The 19,508-nt window shown below is 44.0% G+C and overlaps 1 protein-coding gene across 15 annotated transcripts in view; it reads right to left on the reverse strand.

The window, feature by feature from the left end:
* Nucleotides 1-4,888: 4,888 nt before the first annotated feature.
* Nucleotides 4,889-19,508, reverse strand: part of BIN1 (bridging integrator 1) — a 90,442-nt gene continuing 75,822 nt past the window's right edge. For 8 of the 15 annotated variants that reach the window (XM_021526166.3, XM_021526162.3, XM_021526164.3 and 5 more), the window contains 4 exons: nt 13,351-13,443; nt 12,468-12,578; nt 11,570-11,671; nt 4,889-8,569 (listed from right to left, as the gene is read on the reverse strand). In XM_021526166.3, coding sequence (XP_021381841.2) covers nt 8,462-8,569; nt 11,570-11,671; nt 12,468-12,578; nt 13,351-13,443 — 414 coding nt within the window. In that variant the 3' untranslated portion in view covers nt 4,889-8,461. Of the gene's footprint in view, nt 8,570-11,569; nt 11,672-12,467; nt 12,579-13,350; nt 13,444-17,423; nt 17,448-18,974; nt 19,083-19,508 lie in introns of all 15 variants that reach the window. The other 7 variants (XM_021526156.3, XM_021526158.3, XM_021526155.3 and 4 more) reach the window with 3 other exon arrangements.

Here is a 19,508-nt window from a genome sequence, read left to right on the forward strand (position 1 = left end):
TTGGTGCCCCTTGGCCCCTCACACATTGAAAGGATCAAATCCTCTGCTAGTGCTGAGCACAGGGAATTCAGTTCTGATGCTGAGCTTAATTAAATAGAAATATGAAGTAAGAAAGAAGGGCTAATTAGATAGAAATGCAGAGTTAGAGGATGTGAATGCTGATTAACCTAATAATAGACAATAATGCTGTTAAAGGGAGTTCATTGGATTGCTTAATGGAGGGAATGATCTATAGTACGTATTACAAAAAGTACTTAACAGTAAACATTTAATTACCTCTTCAGTTGCATTTTTCTTTACTGTGTGGAGAAAAAGTGCTTCATAAAAGAGTTATTGGATGGGAGTAATTTACAGTCCTGCAAAAACATCTGTATCGAATGGGAAACGGCAACAATTTGCAGAGCCACAACAGAAAGCCTGGGACACAGAGGGCAATGCTGGGAGCTGCCAAATAGGGCAGAGCAAGGCAAATTAAATACCTGTCCTCCTGGTATGGTGCCTCACTGCCTCTTGTGGGGCAGGAGGCACAGCCTTCCCTGAGGTGCCTCCCCCAGGAAGGAGGGCTTAGCCAGCAGAAGATGGATGTGACACCTCACCTGAGTTTCACTGAGGATTTAGGAAGGTGACCACTTGTCACAGAGGAGCAAAGCCAGCTTCTGCTGTGCCTTATGGGGAAAGTTCTTAGAGGGCTGGAAACATCTCTGGTTAATGTGACCATCAAGCTCAATGCCATGGCCCAGCCACTAAACACTGTGCTCCCAGCACAGGTGAGCTTTTTCAGTTTGAGTTTTTCTCAGATTTCCCCAGAGGAGCCGGCCAGAAGTCTGGCATACAGAAGGTGTTTTTCAGACCTTCAGGATGTTTTGTACTGAGACAGGGAGCTCATGGATGTAACGAGTGCCTCCGTGTGGCCAGCTCACAGCACTTTATGCAAAACCAATAGTCAGGTCTCTCCTGGAGGCCTCTAATAGAGATGTACAGAGGCAACCCTGGACATTAAGAGGGGAAGTCACTCCGGGAGGCTCTCACAGGTCTCTGAGTTGGAGACAGGAGAAATTACAGTCTGTGGCACAGACACATGCTTCACTTCTGCTGTAATAGGCATCATTGTGACTGTCACAGAATGTGCCCTAAAGGGGCACATGATCGTGTCCCTTTGGGACACAGAACAAGGCTTGCACTCCTTACTGGCAGCACAGCAGCAGTCTCAGTCCTAGCACATTCATTTCACACCTTGGGATGTATCCTGTTGCTCAAATGATGAAGATGTGTGCAATTTAATTTATATGCCTTGCACTCCTGCTAGAGCTTTTCTTTCTCCTATCTTATTGCTAAGCAGCTGGGACAATCACTTGCACTTAGTGGAGCTCAGCCGTCTCTCTGGCAGGGTCACTAGTGGAGCAGATTGCTTCCTCATCACTTGGACTTCAAAAAGCAGCCTTGCTTTCATGTCCTTGTTACAGCACGGCTCTGTCATCTCCAGTGCCTGATGCAGCATAGGTGGCACCTGAATTTCTATATATTAATTCATGAGGAAGTGCTGAGACAAGCACAGTACATGTGAAGAAGTCAGCTTCAGTAAGAGGGAGCACAAGCAGGACGTGAGGTAATACCAGTGCTAGGAAAAGGAAAGCTGATATTAGGTTAGGGCTGTGCCAAAGTTGCCTACCTGACTTTGATAACTAACAAGTTCCATTACAGATCTATTTCCCCAGCATCCAAAGAAACAATCTCACCCAAAACCTCTCAGCAGCACATCAGAACAGCCCATCACTCCTGGCAGGGGGCTACACCTCGTCCAGTGGGAATCAGTGCCAGTTCCATTACCTGCACCACAGGGCCAAGGAGAGCAGCCTGGCCATTAACTGCCTGTGATGAGCTAATTAATCATGGGCACTTGCTGAAATCCTGCTCCTACACTGTTATTAATGGCTCTGTGGATTGGGCTGTGCAGCAGAGGCTCCTCCACATGCTGAAGCAGCAGTTCTGCTCTGCAAAGGGCACCAGCTTCACCCAGCCAGGAAACAGGAGAAATTGCTGAGTGCTGCCCCAAACTCCCATCTTCTCCTCCTCACTGTTGTGGACTGACTCCTAGCTGCCCACTGGGGCTCAATCTTCCTGTCATGGGGTCTTCCCTACCGAAGGACAGCCCTGGTACCAACTTGTCCCTTCACGTGGGCATGTCATGGAGTGACTGACACCAGCCACTGCCAGTCCATTGCAGCACAGAATGCCCTGGTTTCCACCTTACCCACTCCCAGACACTCCAGCCTCACCTGGCACCACATGTGTCTCCTCCATCTTAAAGGCTTCCTTCTCCAGCTGTGTTCCCAGAGGGAAGCCCAATCTTCCCTCAGTGTGATGAGATCCACTGAGGTGGGACCATGGCCCCTTGAGCCTGATCCAGATGTGCTGCCAGGACTTATGTGGCCACAGCCTGCACATGGCCAATGACACCAACTGCTGCTTGTTTGGAGCAGCAAAACATCACTGGGAATGAATTATGCAGCTGAGCAGAGATTCTGACAATGAATTCTTCACTGCTTCCACTCGTCCATCTTCTCCCCTCCCATTTCCTTCACATTTCTGGGTGATGGGAATGAAACTGTGTGAGGCAGGACAAGCAGAAGGGCATGCACAGGGTGCCTCTGGGTCTTGCTCCTGCCCTGTGAGCTTCCATCTGCAACAGAGCTGCCCCAGCTCTGCCTCACAGGAGCCACCACAGCAAGGCAGAGCCTGAGTCACCAATTGCAGTGACACTTCCAGGGGCACAGCCTGCCTCTTTCTCTCCCTCTGCCACAAGAAGTGACTCAGGTCCATCCTAATGCCATAGAGGTGAGAGGCTAAAAGGCACTAAACCCTCCAGGTTGTCTGGGAGCAAAGGAATGGTGCAAGCACAGCCTACACAGCTCCCTGAGCTGGCTCCAGGGTTTGTGGAGCTGCATCCTAAAGCAGTGGACTCTGGCAGTCCATCCAAGTGTTAACTGGCACCAATTTACAGATGTGCCAAGCCTGTCTGGAATCAGGCATCCAAGGGAGTGGCCCCAAAACCAGTCAGCTATGAACTGTGAATCCCTCTAAACCTGTCCCTCAATCCCTGTGGCTGACAGGCACAAACACCCCCTTTCTACCTACAAAGGAAATGTCCAATTTAAAGAGCAGAACCCAAAGCCAGCCTAGGAACTGAGCTCACACAGGTGTGGCAGCAGGCCAGAGGGAGCTGAGAAGAGTTTGGCCAGGTGGCACAGAATGCCCTTGCAGTGTCATAATCCCACCCAACAGACTTGCCTTAGAGGATGAAGGTCACATCACTTTGGGGTCAGTAGCTAATAAAAAGGAAAGACCTCAAATCCTTCTTTACCTCAATTTGGCATCACAATCAACTGGAACAGAGATGGCTGCTGCAAGAGCTTATTTAACCTGGTGTAAGCACCAGCATCACCCTCTTCATCCCATGTACTTGTAAGAACTCCCAACATTAATGGTGCCTGGACACCAAACATCTATAAAGCTACTCACCTCTGTTGAGAGAAAAAGTGTGCTGAATTGTTTCAGCTTAATATAAAGGTAGGAAAAATATACAGAGAGAAACTGACACAAGATTTAGGATGACACAAATTATATTTCTGAACATCACCAAGAAACAAGATGGGACAAATTCATCTAGTACTTGTGGAACTGGGTATCACAGCTCTAAATACAATGGGAATTGTTCAGCTTCGATTAAACAAAACAAAAATTAATTAAAAAACCACTCAACCCCCAAACATGTTTCAGGTCATTGTGATTAAACTCAGAGACTGAATTAACAGAAGGAAAAGAGATTGCTAATACACTGCCAAAGTCGTTCCCACTTAATTCAGCTAAAGAGAAGCAATAAGCCCAGGACTGCATCTGGCAAGTTTCAAGTAGGGACCTTCTACATGAAATGCAGACTAGGGTCACAATAGCAGAATAAGCTGCAAAAGGAGGTGAAGGAATTATAGCAATAGGACACATCGAAGTACAAGCTTATACAGACCAGTCTTCATAGCTGTAGTTTCTCCATTTAGTTTCATAAGCAAATTTCCAGAAGAGCCATCTAATCCTTAGCCCCCACGTGCCAACTAGACTCAATGCTTTGTGAGGGCTGGTGACACAATCCAGCTCTGGGCACCACCCAGGACTCCCATCAGGAGTTATGCAAAAGGTGTGAACTAGAGCATGCAAGCAGAGAGGTGTCTGCACCAGTACCAGCTGTGACAATACCTGTGTGGCAAGGAGTAGCTTCCTTTTGGTGGCCCAGAGAAGAAAAGCTGTTGCTTGCTTTGAACAAGCATCCCAGTTCATTGAACTGGCATCCCAGTTCCAGGTAGGATTTGGAGTCCTCACTCCTGCTCCAAGTCCCCTTTGACTTGGGCTGTCTGCCTTGGCCACAGTCTTAGGATAGTAGGACAGGAAAGAGTTCTGCAACAGTGAACAAAGCTTCAAGGACTGTGGCACAATTCACACAAAGCAGTACCAGCTTCAAGTAGCTGGAAATGAACCTGCATGACCCCATTAACTGCCTCACCTCAACAGCCAAGCAAAATAAAGGTGATAAAAGCAGACAGCTGAGGAATTCCCATGGAAAACAACAGAGTATGTGGGAGTCTCACGTGGAACACCATACTCTTCTCTACCCTGGACTTTTCCTTAACTCTAACAGATATATTACCGACTCTGCTAAGATAGAAAAAGGGCTAAGAAACAATGCCTTATTTCTTTCTCATCAGTTGGGTAAATATTAATTCCCACTTCATATTAGGATTAGGCTCAAACTGGAGTATTATCATAAATCTGTAACCAAACTGAAGCCAACAGTGCAAGAATGTATTTTTAAGTTCAGCTACAAAACCAGTCAATGGCATGGGATGAGAGATGCTTTTATTTGTCACCCAGTAGAACAATCAAGTGGAAGATTATTAAATGGGGAAAACAGCAGCTTTGATGGGCCAGATACCAAGTAATCCCTGAAATGTGTCCAGTGTATATGTCAGTGGAGCAGAGCTGGGCTTCTTTGGGTTCTCTTCAGTGGATAATGTATTTGCAAAAAATACAGTTTAGAGTTAACTGAAACGAGTCATTAGATTAAGAAAAAAGGCAAAGGCAAAAGGACTATTAACATTAAAACATTTTCTTTCAGCATTTTCAAAACAGAAGTTTTCATATTTTTGCTTCAAAGCAACTTGTCACAGCCCAAGACATAACATTTGTTAAAATGCAAGCCTAAAAATTAATTTTTCTTTTTGGTATGAAAGGATTTGTTTGTTTCAATTTTTCCCTTTTTCATTCCACTGAGAAAATGGAAAAAAAAAAATTGTCTCAGGTGACCCTTATGCTTTTTCTCAGATTTTTCAGTTCAGCCTGCAAACTGAAAAACCAGATGGGCACAACCTACCTGGGAGTTTACTGTCCCTCTTTCTATTTGAATCAGCTCTAAACCAAAGAAAAGGGGAAGTTCATTTCACCAGGTAATACCAACCAGAATCAAGATATTTAGGAGATGTAAAAACACTGAAAATGGGAGGAGCCATAGCTGTTTACAAGGGGCTGAATGACCCAGGAGACAGATCCCCTGGCTCTAAAGAACACTGCCACCTACGAGTTTCCTGCTATGCCATCCTACTTTCACATAAGGCAATTTATAAACTGTGGGTCTGATCCTGCATTTTCAGAACCTGACTGAGATGTGCTGGCACCACTCATCTGTGAGCAATGCAAGATCCAGGTAACCCACCCTAACCTGATCTAAGCCGTGGGGCTTGGGGGTTTTGGGGTTGGGGGTAGCAAATGGAGATAGACACAACACTCTCCCCACCAGCAACACTGGAGCATCACTCACCTGACCTGAAAACAACATCCCTTTTTTGCAAAGTGCTACCACTTCTGCAGGGACAATACAGTACTGGATAGTTGCTCTGCAAGCTCAATAAAATGAAAAGGCCTTACAAGGATCTTTGTTGGGACAGTCATCTGGTTCAAGCACAGCAGAGGACAACAACAGCAAAAAAAACCCACAATAAATTAGGTATCAGCACAGCTTTCTAAATGGTCTAGAACAGTTACTATAAGACAAAAATCACAGCTCTGGTAACTTAGAATCTTGTCCTTTTTTAAAAAAAGAAACAAAGCTATTATCCACAGGTTTTGCATAAAAATAAACATTTTAAGCTGACAGCATTATGTTAATTGGATCAACCCACTTTTATATATATATATATTTCTATGTATATTTAAATGTATATTTTTATATGAATAATCTTTAAAGGAGTAATGGAAGTCACAAATGCATAAAAATAGATATTTTGAAAAACAAAAAAGAGTAATAATAAAGACAACCCTGATGAAAAAGGAAAAAAAAGTCAAACCAGTCAGTATTCTAAAGCAACAGCTCACCATACTATAATTTGTGGAGTCCAGTCCTTCTGTATTGTGAGCAGCTACTTCTAAATACTATTGGGGTTTCCAACAGTGATGCAAAATAAATTCCTGCACATTTTTTCTTTTAAAAAAGAGAAGAGATTTGGGTATATAGGACAGATTTAATGCCTGTTACATTGCTGTAAATAACTAGCATGGATCATCTCCCAAGCTGAAAGCAGGAGGAACTCCAACAATGTTTGCATCTATAAGAATATATTTTCCAATCAAAATCAGATCTGTTCCTCCAAACTAAGCTGTTGTGGTTTTGCCCTACAATGTTTTTCTGTTGGTCTACAAATAATCTAAACAGACTGGAAAAGGTGAGATTTTCAGTACTCTGTCAGCATTTTGTGCAGCTTTGACAAAAGCCAACTCCTACCAGTTTGGAAGATTATTTCAGAGTGATCCTGAGCATGGTGTAACCTCACTGTTAAAAATCCCTTTAGGATAAAACCATCATGGGGGAGGAGGGGAAGCTGTAAAAAATTAAAATAGCCTGACTTGCTTGCCAGCTGCATCAGTATTCAAGTAAAGTTTATAAAGTACCTTTGTGGGACTTTAGAGTCTTGGAGAGCCAGACTGGCTTATATTAACAAGTGTAATATGCACTTAGAATATGCCTTGTCATCTGCTTGTCTAAACTAAAAAAAAAAAAAAATAATTCAAAAACAAACAGAAGCAAAGGAAAGGTAAAGGAAAGGACTCAGCATCAGTATTAGACTGCAGAGTGTCTTCTTGACACTGACACGTTGATATTATTGCCTTCCTTTCTAATGCATTACAATAGCATGAAGTCACACAGCCATTTTAAACGAGCATTTCAAGAGTCCAGTTTTCATGGAGGTTAACTTGATCATCAGCACAGCACTGGAGAAAGCTGATCTAACAATATTTCACTTACAGAACTCTTCAAAGGAAAATAAGAAATACAATTCCACAAAAAACAATGCCAGTGAAAAGCACAGAAAGTAATTTGTTTCTTATCAGTGTTTTCTCTTTGATATTCTTACAGAAGAAAATAAAAATTCTTCCCTTATCTCTGTCTTTAAAAGCAAATTTTCTAACCAGTAGATTTTAGAGCTATTTTCCATCTATATGAATCTAAGCTTTTCTGAAACTGTCAATAGGTTTTGGGTTTTCCTGGGGGTGTAGGAGATGGGGATATGTGTACTAGAGGATTCCCTCTCCTAAATTTCAGAGACATCCAAATGGCATCTGTTTGTTTTGTCTTGTTTGACCTCTTGTATTTGTCCATTCCCCTTTGGATTTCAAAGGCCAACCTACTGTGAGAATTTAGGTGTCCACTTTGAAAGAACTTTGGACTGAGCACAACTTCACACATTTCACCTTCTTCATGCCCTTTCAATGTAGTTTCTTCTACCTTTACATGTATAAAATCACAGTTTATGTAACATTTTTTTAAAGTAAGAAAATAAAATACACACACACACATACATTGTAGTGGTGAACACTATACACTAATTTTTTAACAGCATAACAGAAAGTTTGGCCTACTGTAGGTTGAAGATGTAGAGAAGGCTGAATTTTTATGGTTGCCATGCAAGCCACCTTCAAGACAAAACAGATTAACCCACCCAAGAGCAAATGCAGCTTCTACTTTCAAGCCATTTGACAAATACTGCCTTTCCAGGAATCAGACTGACATCTGACAATTCAGTCAATGCAGTACTTGGAGAACCTCACTGAGTTGCTTCTGCATCAGTCCTTTGAATACAAATGCTGTTTAAACCAAAGGGGAAGAGGGTATCTGAATTGCCTTATTATTATTATTATTATGTATATATTTCAATAACATTTCAAATTTCAATTAACTTCTGAAACCTTGCCCTTTGAGAAGAACACACCCTTAAAGGTGTGTCAGCTTAAAAGTTGACCTTTTTTTCAGGCTTCTATTCCTTCATAATTCTCTCTTCATTGCCTTTTGTTGTTCTTTTTCAGTTATCTACCAGAAAACTTGCTTTCTTCCAGCAGAAACACAGCTGGTGGGCTTGGACTTTCACTGCACCCGTTCTGTGAAATTCTCAGGGAAAACCCCTCGGCACTGGTCAAGTTCCTTATGCTGGATCCAGTCAGACTCCTTCACACCCATCAGCCATCCTTCGTCCTAGAGGAGAAGACAGAGATCAGATGCTAAAGGACAGATGCGAGCAGGGCTTTTTCTTACACAGTGCAGGCCAAGGAGGTGTCAAGACATTACCAAAGCCATGCTTTTATTTGGCTTGGAGACAAATCAGGAAAAGTATGGGGGAGAAGGAAAAAATGCTTTTGTTTCCTTTTATACAGAGAAAAGGCTACATCCCACCAGAGTTCATACCAAAGCTCCCATCTGACCCATACTGTGAAGACACAGTAAAAAATAAGCAAGTGTAACAAAAACATGTCATAATTTACACCCACTGAAAAAGGAGAAATTCTGCCAAAAGAGACTCCCCAGAGCTACAGGATGGGAACCACCTATCTCACCCTTCACAATGCAAACATGATGGGTCTAGCATTCTCCATAGCCATAAAAGTTTGGCACCTCCAGCGTGTAATTCACCCCATTCATCTTGAGCACAAGTCTTTGGAAAGGATGAATCTGCCCCACGAGGTGCTCATCCCTGCCTCAGTCAGAGCACCCACATGACTGGCATTTTAGAGGTGATACAGGCAAAGTGAGTCTTATTTGCTACACTGAAATCATGATCTGAGGGAACTGAAAGCTGAGGAACCCAACCCATCTTCCCAGAACTCAGCAGTCTGTTTGGTTTGATGCAAGGTGAGGTTAGCAAAATGCCACATATGATTTAGGTCTCTCAATAAGGTCTTCCCTAGCCTCCAACCTATACATCTATCAACACAGATGAATTTTCACTCAGCAAAAGGAACCCTGCTTGTGGAACCTGCTCGTGAGCAGAACCAGACTTCCCTCTGCCTGCAGGCTGTCTGGCATTGAGATTTCTGCTCCATCCTAGGCACATGAGGGAGATATTCAATATATTCAAGGTGGGAGAGCTGCACTGAGCTTGCAGCTCAGGTGTCTAACCATTGTATTTTCTGCGTGCCTTGGAGCTGCCACCATGGAAGCTCCCCTTCCATGCACATACCCCACTCATTTGCAGTGGGGCAGCCTATGGGTTTAGAGTGCAGCATGAGGCAGAAGAGCTGCACAGCTCCCAGAGCCTGCAGGCTCACTTAGCCCTGACTGCTGCCTGAGATTGGAACATTCAGGAGATGTCATGGGAATGACACGAGATGGGAGCCCATCTGCAGCAGCCAGCTGCAGGGACTGTGGAAGGATTGACATGCCATAAATCAGGAAGACAAACAACGAGGCAGAAGACACTGGGCCCAAGTGTCTAGAAGGCAGCTTCCAGCTCACAGCACATCAGGCACAAAAGCTCATCCATTTGCACATAGTGCTGTGCCATAGAGCAGGCATGCATCACTCCCACCACATGAAAAGTCTCCTCAGCTGTAGGGATTAGACACAAGAATCCAGATAGGGCCTTAACACTTTTAAACCACATCACTTGAAGTGCCAGCTTAGAAATGTTGCTGCCTTCAACCCTTTTTTCTATCAAGAGAGATGAATCCTGGCCTGGATGTACCCACAGACTGACACCTAAGCTGCAAGGTAGGGATGGGAATCAATCTAGTATCCTAAGCTCCCTCCACTCACGTGCACAGTTCATGCACATGTTAACAGCCAGCAATTCCTGGCTGGGTATGGTTGAGGTTAGGGAAATGAGCTGTAGCACAGGATACACTGTAGAAGGGTTAGAGGGCTTCAGTGCAGCTACAGAGTCATGTTAGCAACACTCAGAGCTCACCCTCTGCAGCTTGGAGAGTCTCGAGTTCATGGCTGTTGCACCCACATCCAGCTAAAGTGCAAACACAGGGCGTTGAAAAACTGATCCAAAAACGCCATCTGCTCCACAAACGCCATCTCCTACCACAGAAACTGGGGGAGCTGGCACTCATTTCCCATCCAGAAAGCTTTCTGAGAAAGAAATGTTTACAAATGCTTGTGCAGGGCAGTCCCACCCAGTTGGGAGTCTTGTTTCCAGAAGGAATCAGTGCCTATTCTCCAAAAACCTTTCCTCCCCTAGGTGTGTGGGAACTGTTGGCATTTTATGGCTCCACTTCACAAGCATCAGCATGATCTGTCTCCATAATTCACAAAGCCAACAGCTGGGCCACAGAGGATCCACATTTTCTCAATTAGTGAACTGCATCACCTTCCCTTTACCCCTTGTGGAATCCAGATTTTATCTAAACTTGGTCACACCCAAATTGCTGATGACTGCTCAGTCAATATGGAGAATTCTTTCTTTTCCAAACAGAAACCTAGAGATGTTAGCATTAATTTTATAAACTCACCACCTCTCTCAGTCAAGGTAGTAAAACTGCTGCAGATTGTCAGCTGGGTGCCCTCAAACACAAAGTGAGAAGGACTTACTCAAGGCTTCTAGAAATAGCTCAAATTAAAGAAAAACATGACCAAGTAAATTCAGGTTGAAGATTGGCAGCAAGACTTGTTCTCTAGAGCTGAGACCTGTTCTAGTCTTTGATTCTGCTGCCATCTCCTGACCAAACACAGTCATTTGGAAACAGCCACTGCTGTGCTTAAGTGCAAGACATCATCCACCACCACCTGCTTTCTTAGAGCTCCAACATTTCTCAAAAGAGAAGTATATATAAAGTATATATAGTATGATATATAAAGTATGAGCCACTTCTTTCATAGTCTGTACTGTAGTGGTCATAGGGAATGTGCATCAAGCTTAGAGACAGTGAGAAGAAAAAGTATGGGCTCTGCTGGGATCCCTGATCAAGAGAGCCACTGCATTGGCTCAAATGTTTTGACAGGGACAAGAACCCATGGCTACTCCACATGCTTTATGCAGGATAATGTCTCCACTCTCCAGTAACAAGCAGAGTCCTCTCCTCTGTTGCAAGAAGCCAATCTCAAGCTCAAGGCCAACCAGCTCACTTGCCAGCTCCCAGCCACAAACTAAGGGCTCAGGATTCAGCCAGCCAACTGTTAGTGAAGAAGGAAGCAGCTCAGGAAAGCCACTTGGCTCCACCTGGCCCAGGCTCACACCTTGGCTCCCCCACTCACCTGCTCCTCAGGGTTCTCAAATGGAATCACAAGCACCACGTCCCCAGCCTTCAGCTGCAGCTCGTCGGTGTCAGTGGCCGTGTAATCGTGCATGGCCTGGACCTGCAGGGACAGGAGAGGAGCACTTGGAGCACTACAGCCTATAATGCCACCTGAAACCAGACTAAATGTTATGAGCCTCCTGTCATTCTTCAGGGCTTTTCTATTCTTCTTTCAGCAGAACTCACAGAAAAAAATGGGTATGACTAAAGCAGAGAAGTGTTCCTAGAGTAAGATGATGTAAATTCTCACTTTCAAGAGAAAGTGCCTTCTGGCTACCACACTCCCTTAGGCACATTAAATTTGTGGCTTACCCTCACCAAAATCACTCCTTACTCCATGTCTTTGCTGCAAGTGATATTTAGCATATTCAGAATACCCACCCAACTTCCCTGTCTTCCCTGTCTTTTCTCTGTTAATTCTGGCTTTCTAACTTTCCCAAACACAGAGTCCTCTGTTCCTGCTGGTGTTCCCAAATCTTCTCAGTTTGTTACTTGCACCAAAGTTTAACTTGTCCTGTCAGGAGAGCAACATTTTATCCAGTGTCCAGAGTCTGTGACCAACACCACCACACCACCAAGACAGAAACCACTGCAGCAGAGAGAATGGGGTTTGCTGCACAGTATAGCAAGACCTTTAGATGCAGATGCTCTTACATAATCCTTTGAAACATCTGGAACTGCAGGAAGCTGTGTTGCTGGAGAGGAAGGTTTATCTCTCCTTCAATTTCTGTTTTGACTTTCAATGTGGCCTAGCCCATGGCCATGCTGAGTGCAAGCAGTTAATGCCTTTGCAATTAACTGGGAGGGGAGAAAAAAATCCTCACCAGGAATTCAATGCCACACAAGCACACACTCACCTTGAACAGAAATCCTGGGGGCATGTCAGCTCTCTCAGATGAAGCACCTCCTTCCACAGTGCCATTGACAGTTGCAGGGAAAGTTTCCACAACAACAGCAGGCAGAGAGCTCTGATAGGCAGTGCCAGCCAAGGAAGGGAAAAAAAGACATTGAGAAAAGAGAATCCAAAACTGAAGCTCCAAGTCCATCCTGGAGGATCCAGACCCCAACCACCCCTGGCTTCAATGGGTTCTCCCAGCACACCAGTCAGCAACAAGAACACCCCAAGGGACAGCAGAGGAGCATCAAGAAGGATTGGTGACTGCTGCCTCTCTGCCTAAGGCTGCAGGAAGGCAGGGATGGGTTGTAGGTTTCCTGAGACCATAATGCCTGGCATTTCCCAGTTCCTGTGGTCACAATGCAATCTCACAGAGCCCTCCTGGAACAGACAATTCAAATGTGACAGCCTATAGGAACAAAGCTGCCATGACATGGGACCTATCCCTGTCCCCTAAAAGAGCAGTAGCATCATCAAAAAGAGAGGCAGCCTAGATATTCAGAAGACACAGCCAGAGCCCAGAGGATAGAGTAGGTAAAGTAAATGACAAGCTAGGGGGATTCCAACTGACAACACAGCTTAGGACAGCATGGGCTGTGGGCTGACTTCAAACCATGGGTGAAGGGACAATTCTTTTACTGACTTTTCCAGCAGAACTTCTCCCTAAGCATTACACAAATAAAATGCAACAGCTAAGTCTGGTCCCTGAATAAGAGCACTGTAACTCCAGTGGCAGAGATGGTTTTTTCCAAGCAGCTACACATCTCTTTTCCAGTCCAGCCTCCCACATGTGCTGTGTAACAAAGGGATGAAGAAAAGGGATTGCTGTCCCTTGAGCTGTTTACCGATCCAGAGTCAGCTTCAGTTTTAGATGCTTCAGCTCCAGCTGCTGCTTCTGATCCAGCTGCTTCAGCTCCTGCACGGGCTGCTTCTGCAGGCTGCAATACAAAAATCATCCCAATGGAAGTTACTCTCATTCCAGCTACACAAGTGTGCAGCAAAGTGCAGCCCAGCCTGTCCAAGTGCTCTGTGCCACTGCCTGAGCCATCTGCTGAAAAGGTGAGACACTGTAGGGTCTGGCTGCATTTCTGTCTCCCCCTATCTCTGCAACTCATCACAACAAAGTCAGAAACCCTCAACTCCAGCCTTGCAGTAAGCAATAATTCAGAGGAAATTGATGAAATGCCAAAAATTCTGTGTGCCTCTTTCTCTTCACAATCCAAACGGCAGAGCTACTTTACACACACACAGTATCTATTATTACATCTAGATTGCCCACTTGTATGAGAATACAACTTCTCTTGCACTCCAAAGAACAAGGATCTCTGCACAGCCTATTTCCAAGGATCAACAATCACAGAATACATAAGTGCTCACCTACTCCCATAAACAAAAGAGCATGGTAATTATGTGTCCAGATATGGCATTTAGTCCACACCCAGTATGAACATGGCATTAGGACTGAATCAAACAGTATAATTTTCTATGTGCTAACTTTCACTCCCTTCAATTTTGGACAGGCCCAAAGAGTTGTGAATTTAGATTCTGTTGTGAATATTCTATTATTAAGAATTTTCTATGAATATTCCAGATGGGGTGTGTAATGCATTTATGTTGATGGAAAGTTTCTACTGCACAAAAGCTGCCACCACCAAGGAGATTCAGTATCACCCACAAATCACTGTCTGGCAAAGACTATTCTAAAAAACCTGGGGATAGGGGTTCCTGTGCACAACAAAAGAAGAACCAAACTCCTACGACAGATTTACAGCAGTTCAATTTTTTATTCTCCTTTGTCTGGAGTCAGATAAACTCTTTTTAACACAAAATTAAAGATATTCATTTGCCCCTCCCAGAAATTGCAACAATGCAGGAAGTACATTGGCTCTGGTAGCAGCAAGGCTGCAAATCAGCCCCTTGGGAGACTGGCCAGGCAGCATCTGGGAAGATTCCCAAGATTTGTCATTTTTAATACATGGCGATACCCAGCTTCAGCATGCTCACATGCCTCATACATTTGATAAAAATGTGCTGTCCTGCTTCAGCTGGGATAGTTGATTTTCTTCCCAATAGCTGGTACAGGGCTGTTTTGGATTTAGGATGAGAATCATGTTGCCAACACTGATGTAGTTGAGCAGTGCTTACACCAAGTCAAGGACTTTTCAGGTTCTCATGCTGCCCTGCCAGCAAAGAAGCTGGGGGGCACAAGGACAGGACAGCTGTCCCCAACTGACCACAGGGATATCCCAAATGCCATCATGCTCAGTGTATAAACTATGGGAAAAGCTGATCAGATACCACTGCTCAGGAATGAGCTGAGCATGAGTCAGCTGGTGTTGAGCAACTTTTTTTCATTTGCCTCATTTAGGTTTTTTTTGGTTTCATTTATGTCTGTTATTTTCTTTTCCATTACAATTATTATTATTATTTTGTTTGAATTAAGATGAATCCACAAGTTTTATTACTTTTATCCTTCCAACTTTCTTCTCCATCCCACAAATGGGAGGGAAATGGGTGAGTGGTTGTGTGGTGTTTCACTGCCAGTTGGAGTTAAATCAAGACACATACACCCCTGCATACAATCATATTCGAAATAAGGCATTGTCCAGATTCCTTAATTTTGCAGTTCTTATAGTCCCAAACTTACAAAACCCCAGAGTAATCACCATGGAAAACCTTAAATGTACACCCATCTGACTATTAGCCATACACTAGCACAATCCTCCAAGCAGCATTCTAATAACAGCAGCAATAACAAAGAAATAAATCCTTGATTTAATACAAATCCATTACTTTACCTTCAGCTGCTCCAGTGGTGTCATCTAACACATGCTTTCCTCCCCTATCACATCCTTCCTCATGTCTCCCAGTCACCATGTCCACAGGCCTATACTGCCAGAAGATATTATAAAGAGCAGAGCTGTTCCCATCCTACAGAAGATTTCCTCAGCAGCTTTGGTAGACCCAAGGTAAATATATGCATATGAAATGCTACAAAGGATTCTCCTGTTTAATTGGATTCATTCCCAGGTTTTCATCTGGGTTCAGTGAAACTGGAACTGGAACAAATGCCAGGTCAGCTCTATCTGACCAAACATCAGTTTTATATGGACAAGTGAAAAGGAGCTCAGTGTGAGGGTTCAGGGTTTTTTTTAAAGTAGCTAATTTGCAAAAATAATATGGAATAATCAGATAAACTGGATCTAAATTAATCCCTGAATTTCAACAAAGGGCATTTTCATGTAAACTATTAATTTTTCTATTTTATATACCTGTGGGGCATCCTGAGGCCTATAAAATCATTTATAGCAATGGAAAGATAGTACAGGGAAATTAAGGATTGCTCACTGCTGTTACCGGGTTTAAAAGCTTTGCTTATTCCAACAGCAGCATCATGCACACCAATGCACATCTCCCAGTCTGCAGAACTAAGCCAGCTCTGCTGCACTCAACTTTCTACATAGTTGTACACCTCATGGCCTATAGGACTAAGGAACCCCAAAAAAAGTCTTCTCTCATCAACAGCTAAGAACATTTATAACAAAAACACTACAGAAGACTTGAAGAGGAAGATTCCCCATATTTAGGAAGCTCTGCTCTTTGTATATGGTATGCCAAGGTGAGAATTGGTACAGTGAAAACACTTTGACTAGTAGCATTTCCTGGTTGAGCAGGTTATCTTTTGGGTAAAATCAGTTTCCAGGATGAGAGAAGTGGTCCAAAACACTTTTTTTCAGCCAAGACTGTAAGCACAGCTCAATTAGATAGAGTCATACCTTACCCCTGCCCATTCACCTGAAAGGAATGAGATTTTTCCTAGCTAAACCAGTCTCTTCTTCCCTATGACAGATTGACAATACACTAACGCACATACAGGGGAATGACAGATGTTAAACACTGGTGGCTGATAAAACACACAGGGTTGAAACTTTCTTCCTTGATGTTACCCAAGCTCATGTGAAGGAGCAGTGGCCACAGTGAGTCCTTAGGCCAGGGCTAAGTTGTGTCCTTCCAAGTACACTCATTCTAGGGGGTGATCTGGCCCTCGGGAATGGAAGGTTGGCAGGACTCAATTCCTCTGCCATGAGCTTACTTGGTGAATACAGCCAGTTCCAGCAGCAGGCCTGAATACCCAGACCAAGCATTTTCTGTCCACACTGCTGGCTGCCAGACCAGAGGGACTCAAAATTAGTTGTGCTTGAAATCTCTCTCAAGGGGCTAATCTGCAGCAACCTGAGACCTGCCCAGGCCACAAATGTAGAGAGGGCATAAATGAGGGTCAGGTTTTTGTTCAGATGCAGGGCATGTGCAGGGTCTCCCTGTCAGCAAGCTCCAAAGCTGAGGCTGAGGCAGATGCCAGGCAAGTCTTGGGCCTGCAGTTAACTTCCATTGTAGACACAGGGTGAGCAAATTCACACCAGCCTTTCTGACAACGATGGCCGATGAACAGCAACCACAGACAATTCCAGATGTGCACATATCTAATGGCACAGGCAGTAATGATATATTTATGATAGCTGAGATATTTATGCACTGCACACGAGACCAACAGGATGTGGAGAGTTTAGGAAATGCTGTGTTGTGGAGAGTGAGGATGCTGCCACAGTGGTATTAAGTATGAGGTGAAGGTCACAGCTTTACGCCAAAGGAAGGATGAGTGGGTTAGCAGGGAAAGGCAATGGGCATATGCACTGTAGAATCATAAGTCATAGAGTGCCAGACTGACTTGCAAACATGTGGGTGGCCCTGGGGCTTCATACAAAGTGCATAAGTGGGTCCAGCAGCACATAGAGCAACTTTGGTCTGGGGTGTGCAGGAAGGAGAAGCAGAGAAGGAAAGGAGACAGGCATGTGAACAGAGCTGGCACTGGCATGTGAACAGTACATGATGAGAGACAAAAGACATATGAATTTCTTACCTCCCATAAATCCCAAGGTAAAGACTAAGCATGTCAAAGAGCAACAAAAATAAAACATGTTTATACGTGATTATTTCACTGAGTACAAACATTACAGACACTGATCAGACTGAAGCAGACATACACATTCAACAGCACTTATCTCTGAATGTTTTGAAAATATCTGTTAGTACATGAATTTATACATCCCTGGTTATAGAAGATCTTTAAAATCCCTTACAACCCCTTAACATTCTCCGATTCTGTGATGCCTTTGGATCAGTAGTAAAATACCTTAACCACTTTGTCATACTGCCCATCCTATAGGAAATAAATCTGACTGTTTTGATAACTAGGTAGAAATTATTGATTTTTGACTATCTTTTAATGACTTCTGAAGCTAATAATAATTAGCATACAACACTAAATATGCTATTGCTGAGCACTTTTGAAAAACCCACTTAGTGTAATATTTGTTGCTTGCTAGAAGGATAACAATTCCATTTTAAGTCAAATTTATACTTGTATCCTATGTCAGTATAACCAACTATCTGAGTTCTAACTGGTGATTCAGAAGAGAAAAGTAAATTTTTGTTTAATAAAAAGCTTATCCTGATATGGAGTTTGTCCTGAATGCAAGTAGACACAATACCCATGTACCCACATAAAGTTCCAATAAAGGATAGCTTTGCCATATTGATCTCTATCAAATTATGATAATAACTAGTATCTTGCAGATTACAGGATTTTAATTTAGAGGAATCAAATGCCAAATGTTTGATCACCCTGACAAAAGAAGTCTTATTCCTACAAAAATCTGTGCCATACAGACCAACTCACCATGGTGATACTGGAGACAACCCAATTATGTTTATTACAAACTTTAGTGGCATCCACAGGCAAAGAATAGCCAGTTCATACATATAAAATGGAAAATCTCAGTGAGGACAACAACCATATTCAGGATGCACTTCAAAGCCTCCAGTTATGTAGACATGACATGAGGTACAGTCCATCTGCCTCTGACAGAGGACAGAACCAGGTACAGGCCAGAACAGAAATTAGGCATCTTCCTTTTTGATACCACATTGTGACAGGCAGGAAGCTGCTTCTCAACTATGAATGTAGGCTGTGTCATACACAGAAAAAGAAAGGCTTCACATCATTTGAATATCCATTTACAGCCTTATTTATCTTAAGTAACTGCAGATTATCAAAGTGTCTTGTTAATTAAAAATCCACTTGAGAGCACAGAGCTCAGGCTGAATTCCCATCCACAGAGCAACAACTTAAATACATACAGCATACAGAGATGCTGCTCCAGGGAGGGACATACATTAAGTGGATCATCAGAGCAAAGCCCAAGCACCCCACAAACACCTCATGCCTGACTGTGGCCAGGCCAGCAGCCACCTGATCCTTCCTGGACTTGCACATCCAGCAGAGAAGACCAAGGTCCCCATCCTGGGCACCCACATCCAAGGCCCAGCCACCCACAGCTCAGGTCCACGTTATCGTTCAGGTGGGCACAAGTCAGTTATGAAGGGAGAAGGAACGGCGATAAGAACCAACCTGGGAGGCGGGTGTGGGGGTCTTCCCCACAGTGGCATCTGGTTTAATGGGATCAAAATCCAGATCCAACAGGCTGGCTCCCTCCTGGAAGGGCCCAGGGGCATCAAACTTGGCAGCAGTGAGGGAGAAAAGTAGTATGAGCATTAGACAGGCGCGTGTGCACTGTGGAGGGAGGGTGTGTGATATCCCAGAGCTGAGGCTGCAAGCGCAGAAGAAATGGTGGCAGCGCAAACACTGGATGTGAGTCCTGACTGCCTGGTACCCACAGTCACAGGCAGCTCACATGAGGGCCCTGCAAACCAAATCTGAGCCTTTTCCACAGCACTCATTCATCTTCCCACCTGGCCAAATGAGCTGACATGGTGTGAGCACCTGATCTGCTGTGGTCAAAGGGATCCTGGCCACTGATGAGTGAGAAGGGCTGCTCCTCTATTCCCCACAGTTGCCTTTACACTGACAGACCAACTTCCTCACCTACACATTAAAGAGCTCCCATCCATACAACCCATCTCAGGAACAAAAATCCAGGCAGAA

The sequence above is a fragment of the Lonchura striata genome, chromosome 8, assembly GCF_046129695.1.
Source record: "Lonchura striata isolate bLonStr1 chromosome 8, bLonStr1.mat, whole genome shotgun sequence".
NCBI classification, from domain to species: domain Eukaryota; kingdom Metazoa; phylum Chordata; class Aves; order Passeriformes; family Estrildidae; genus Lonchura; species Lonchura striata.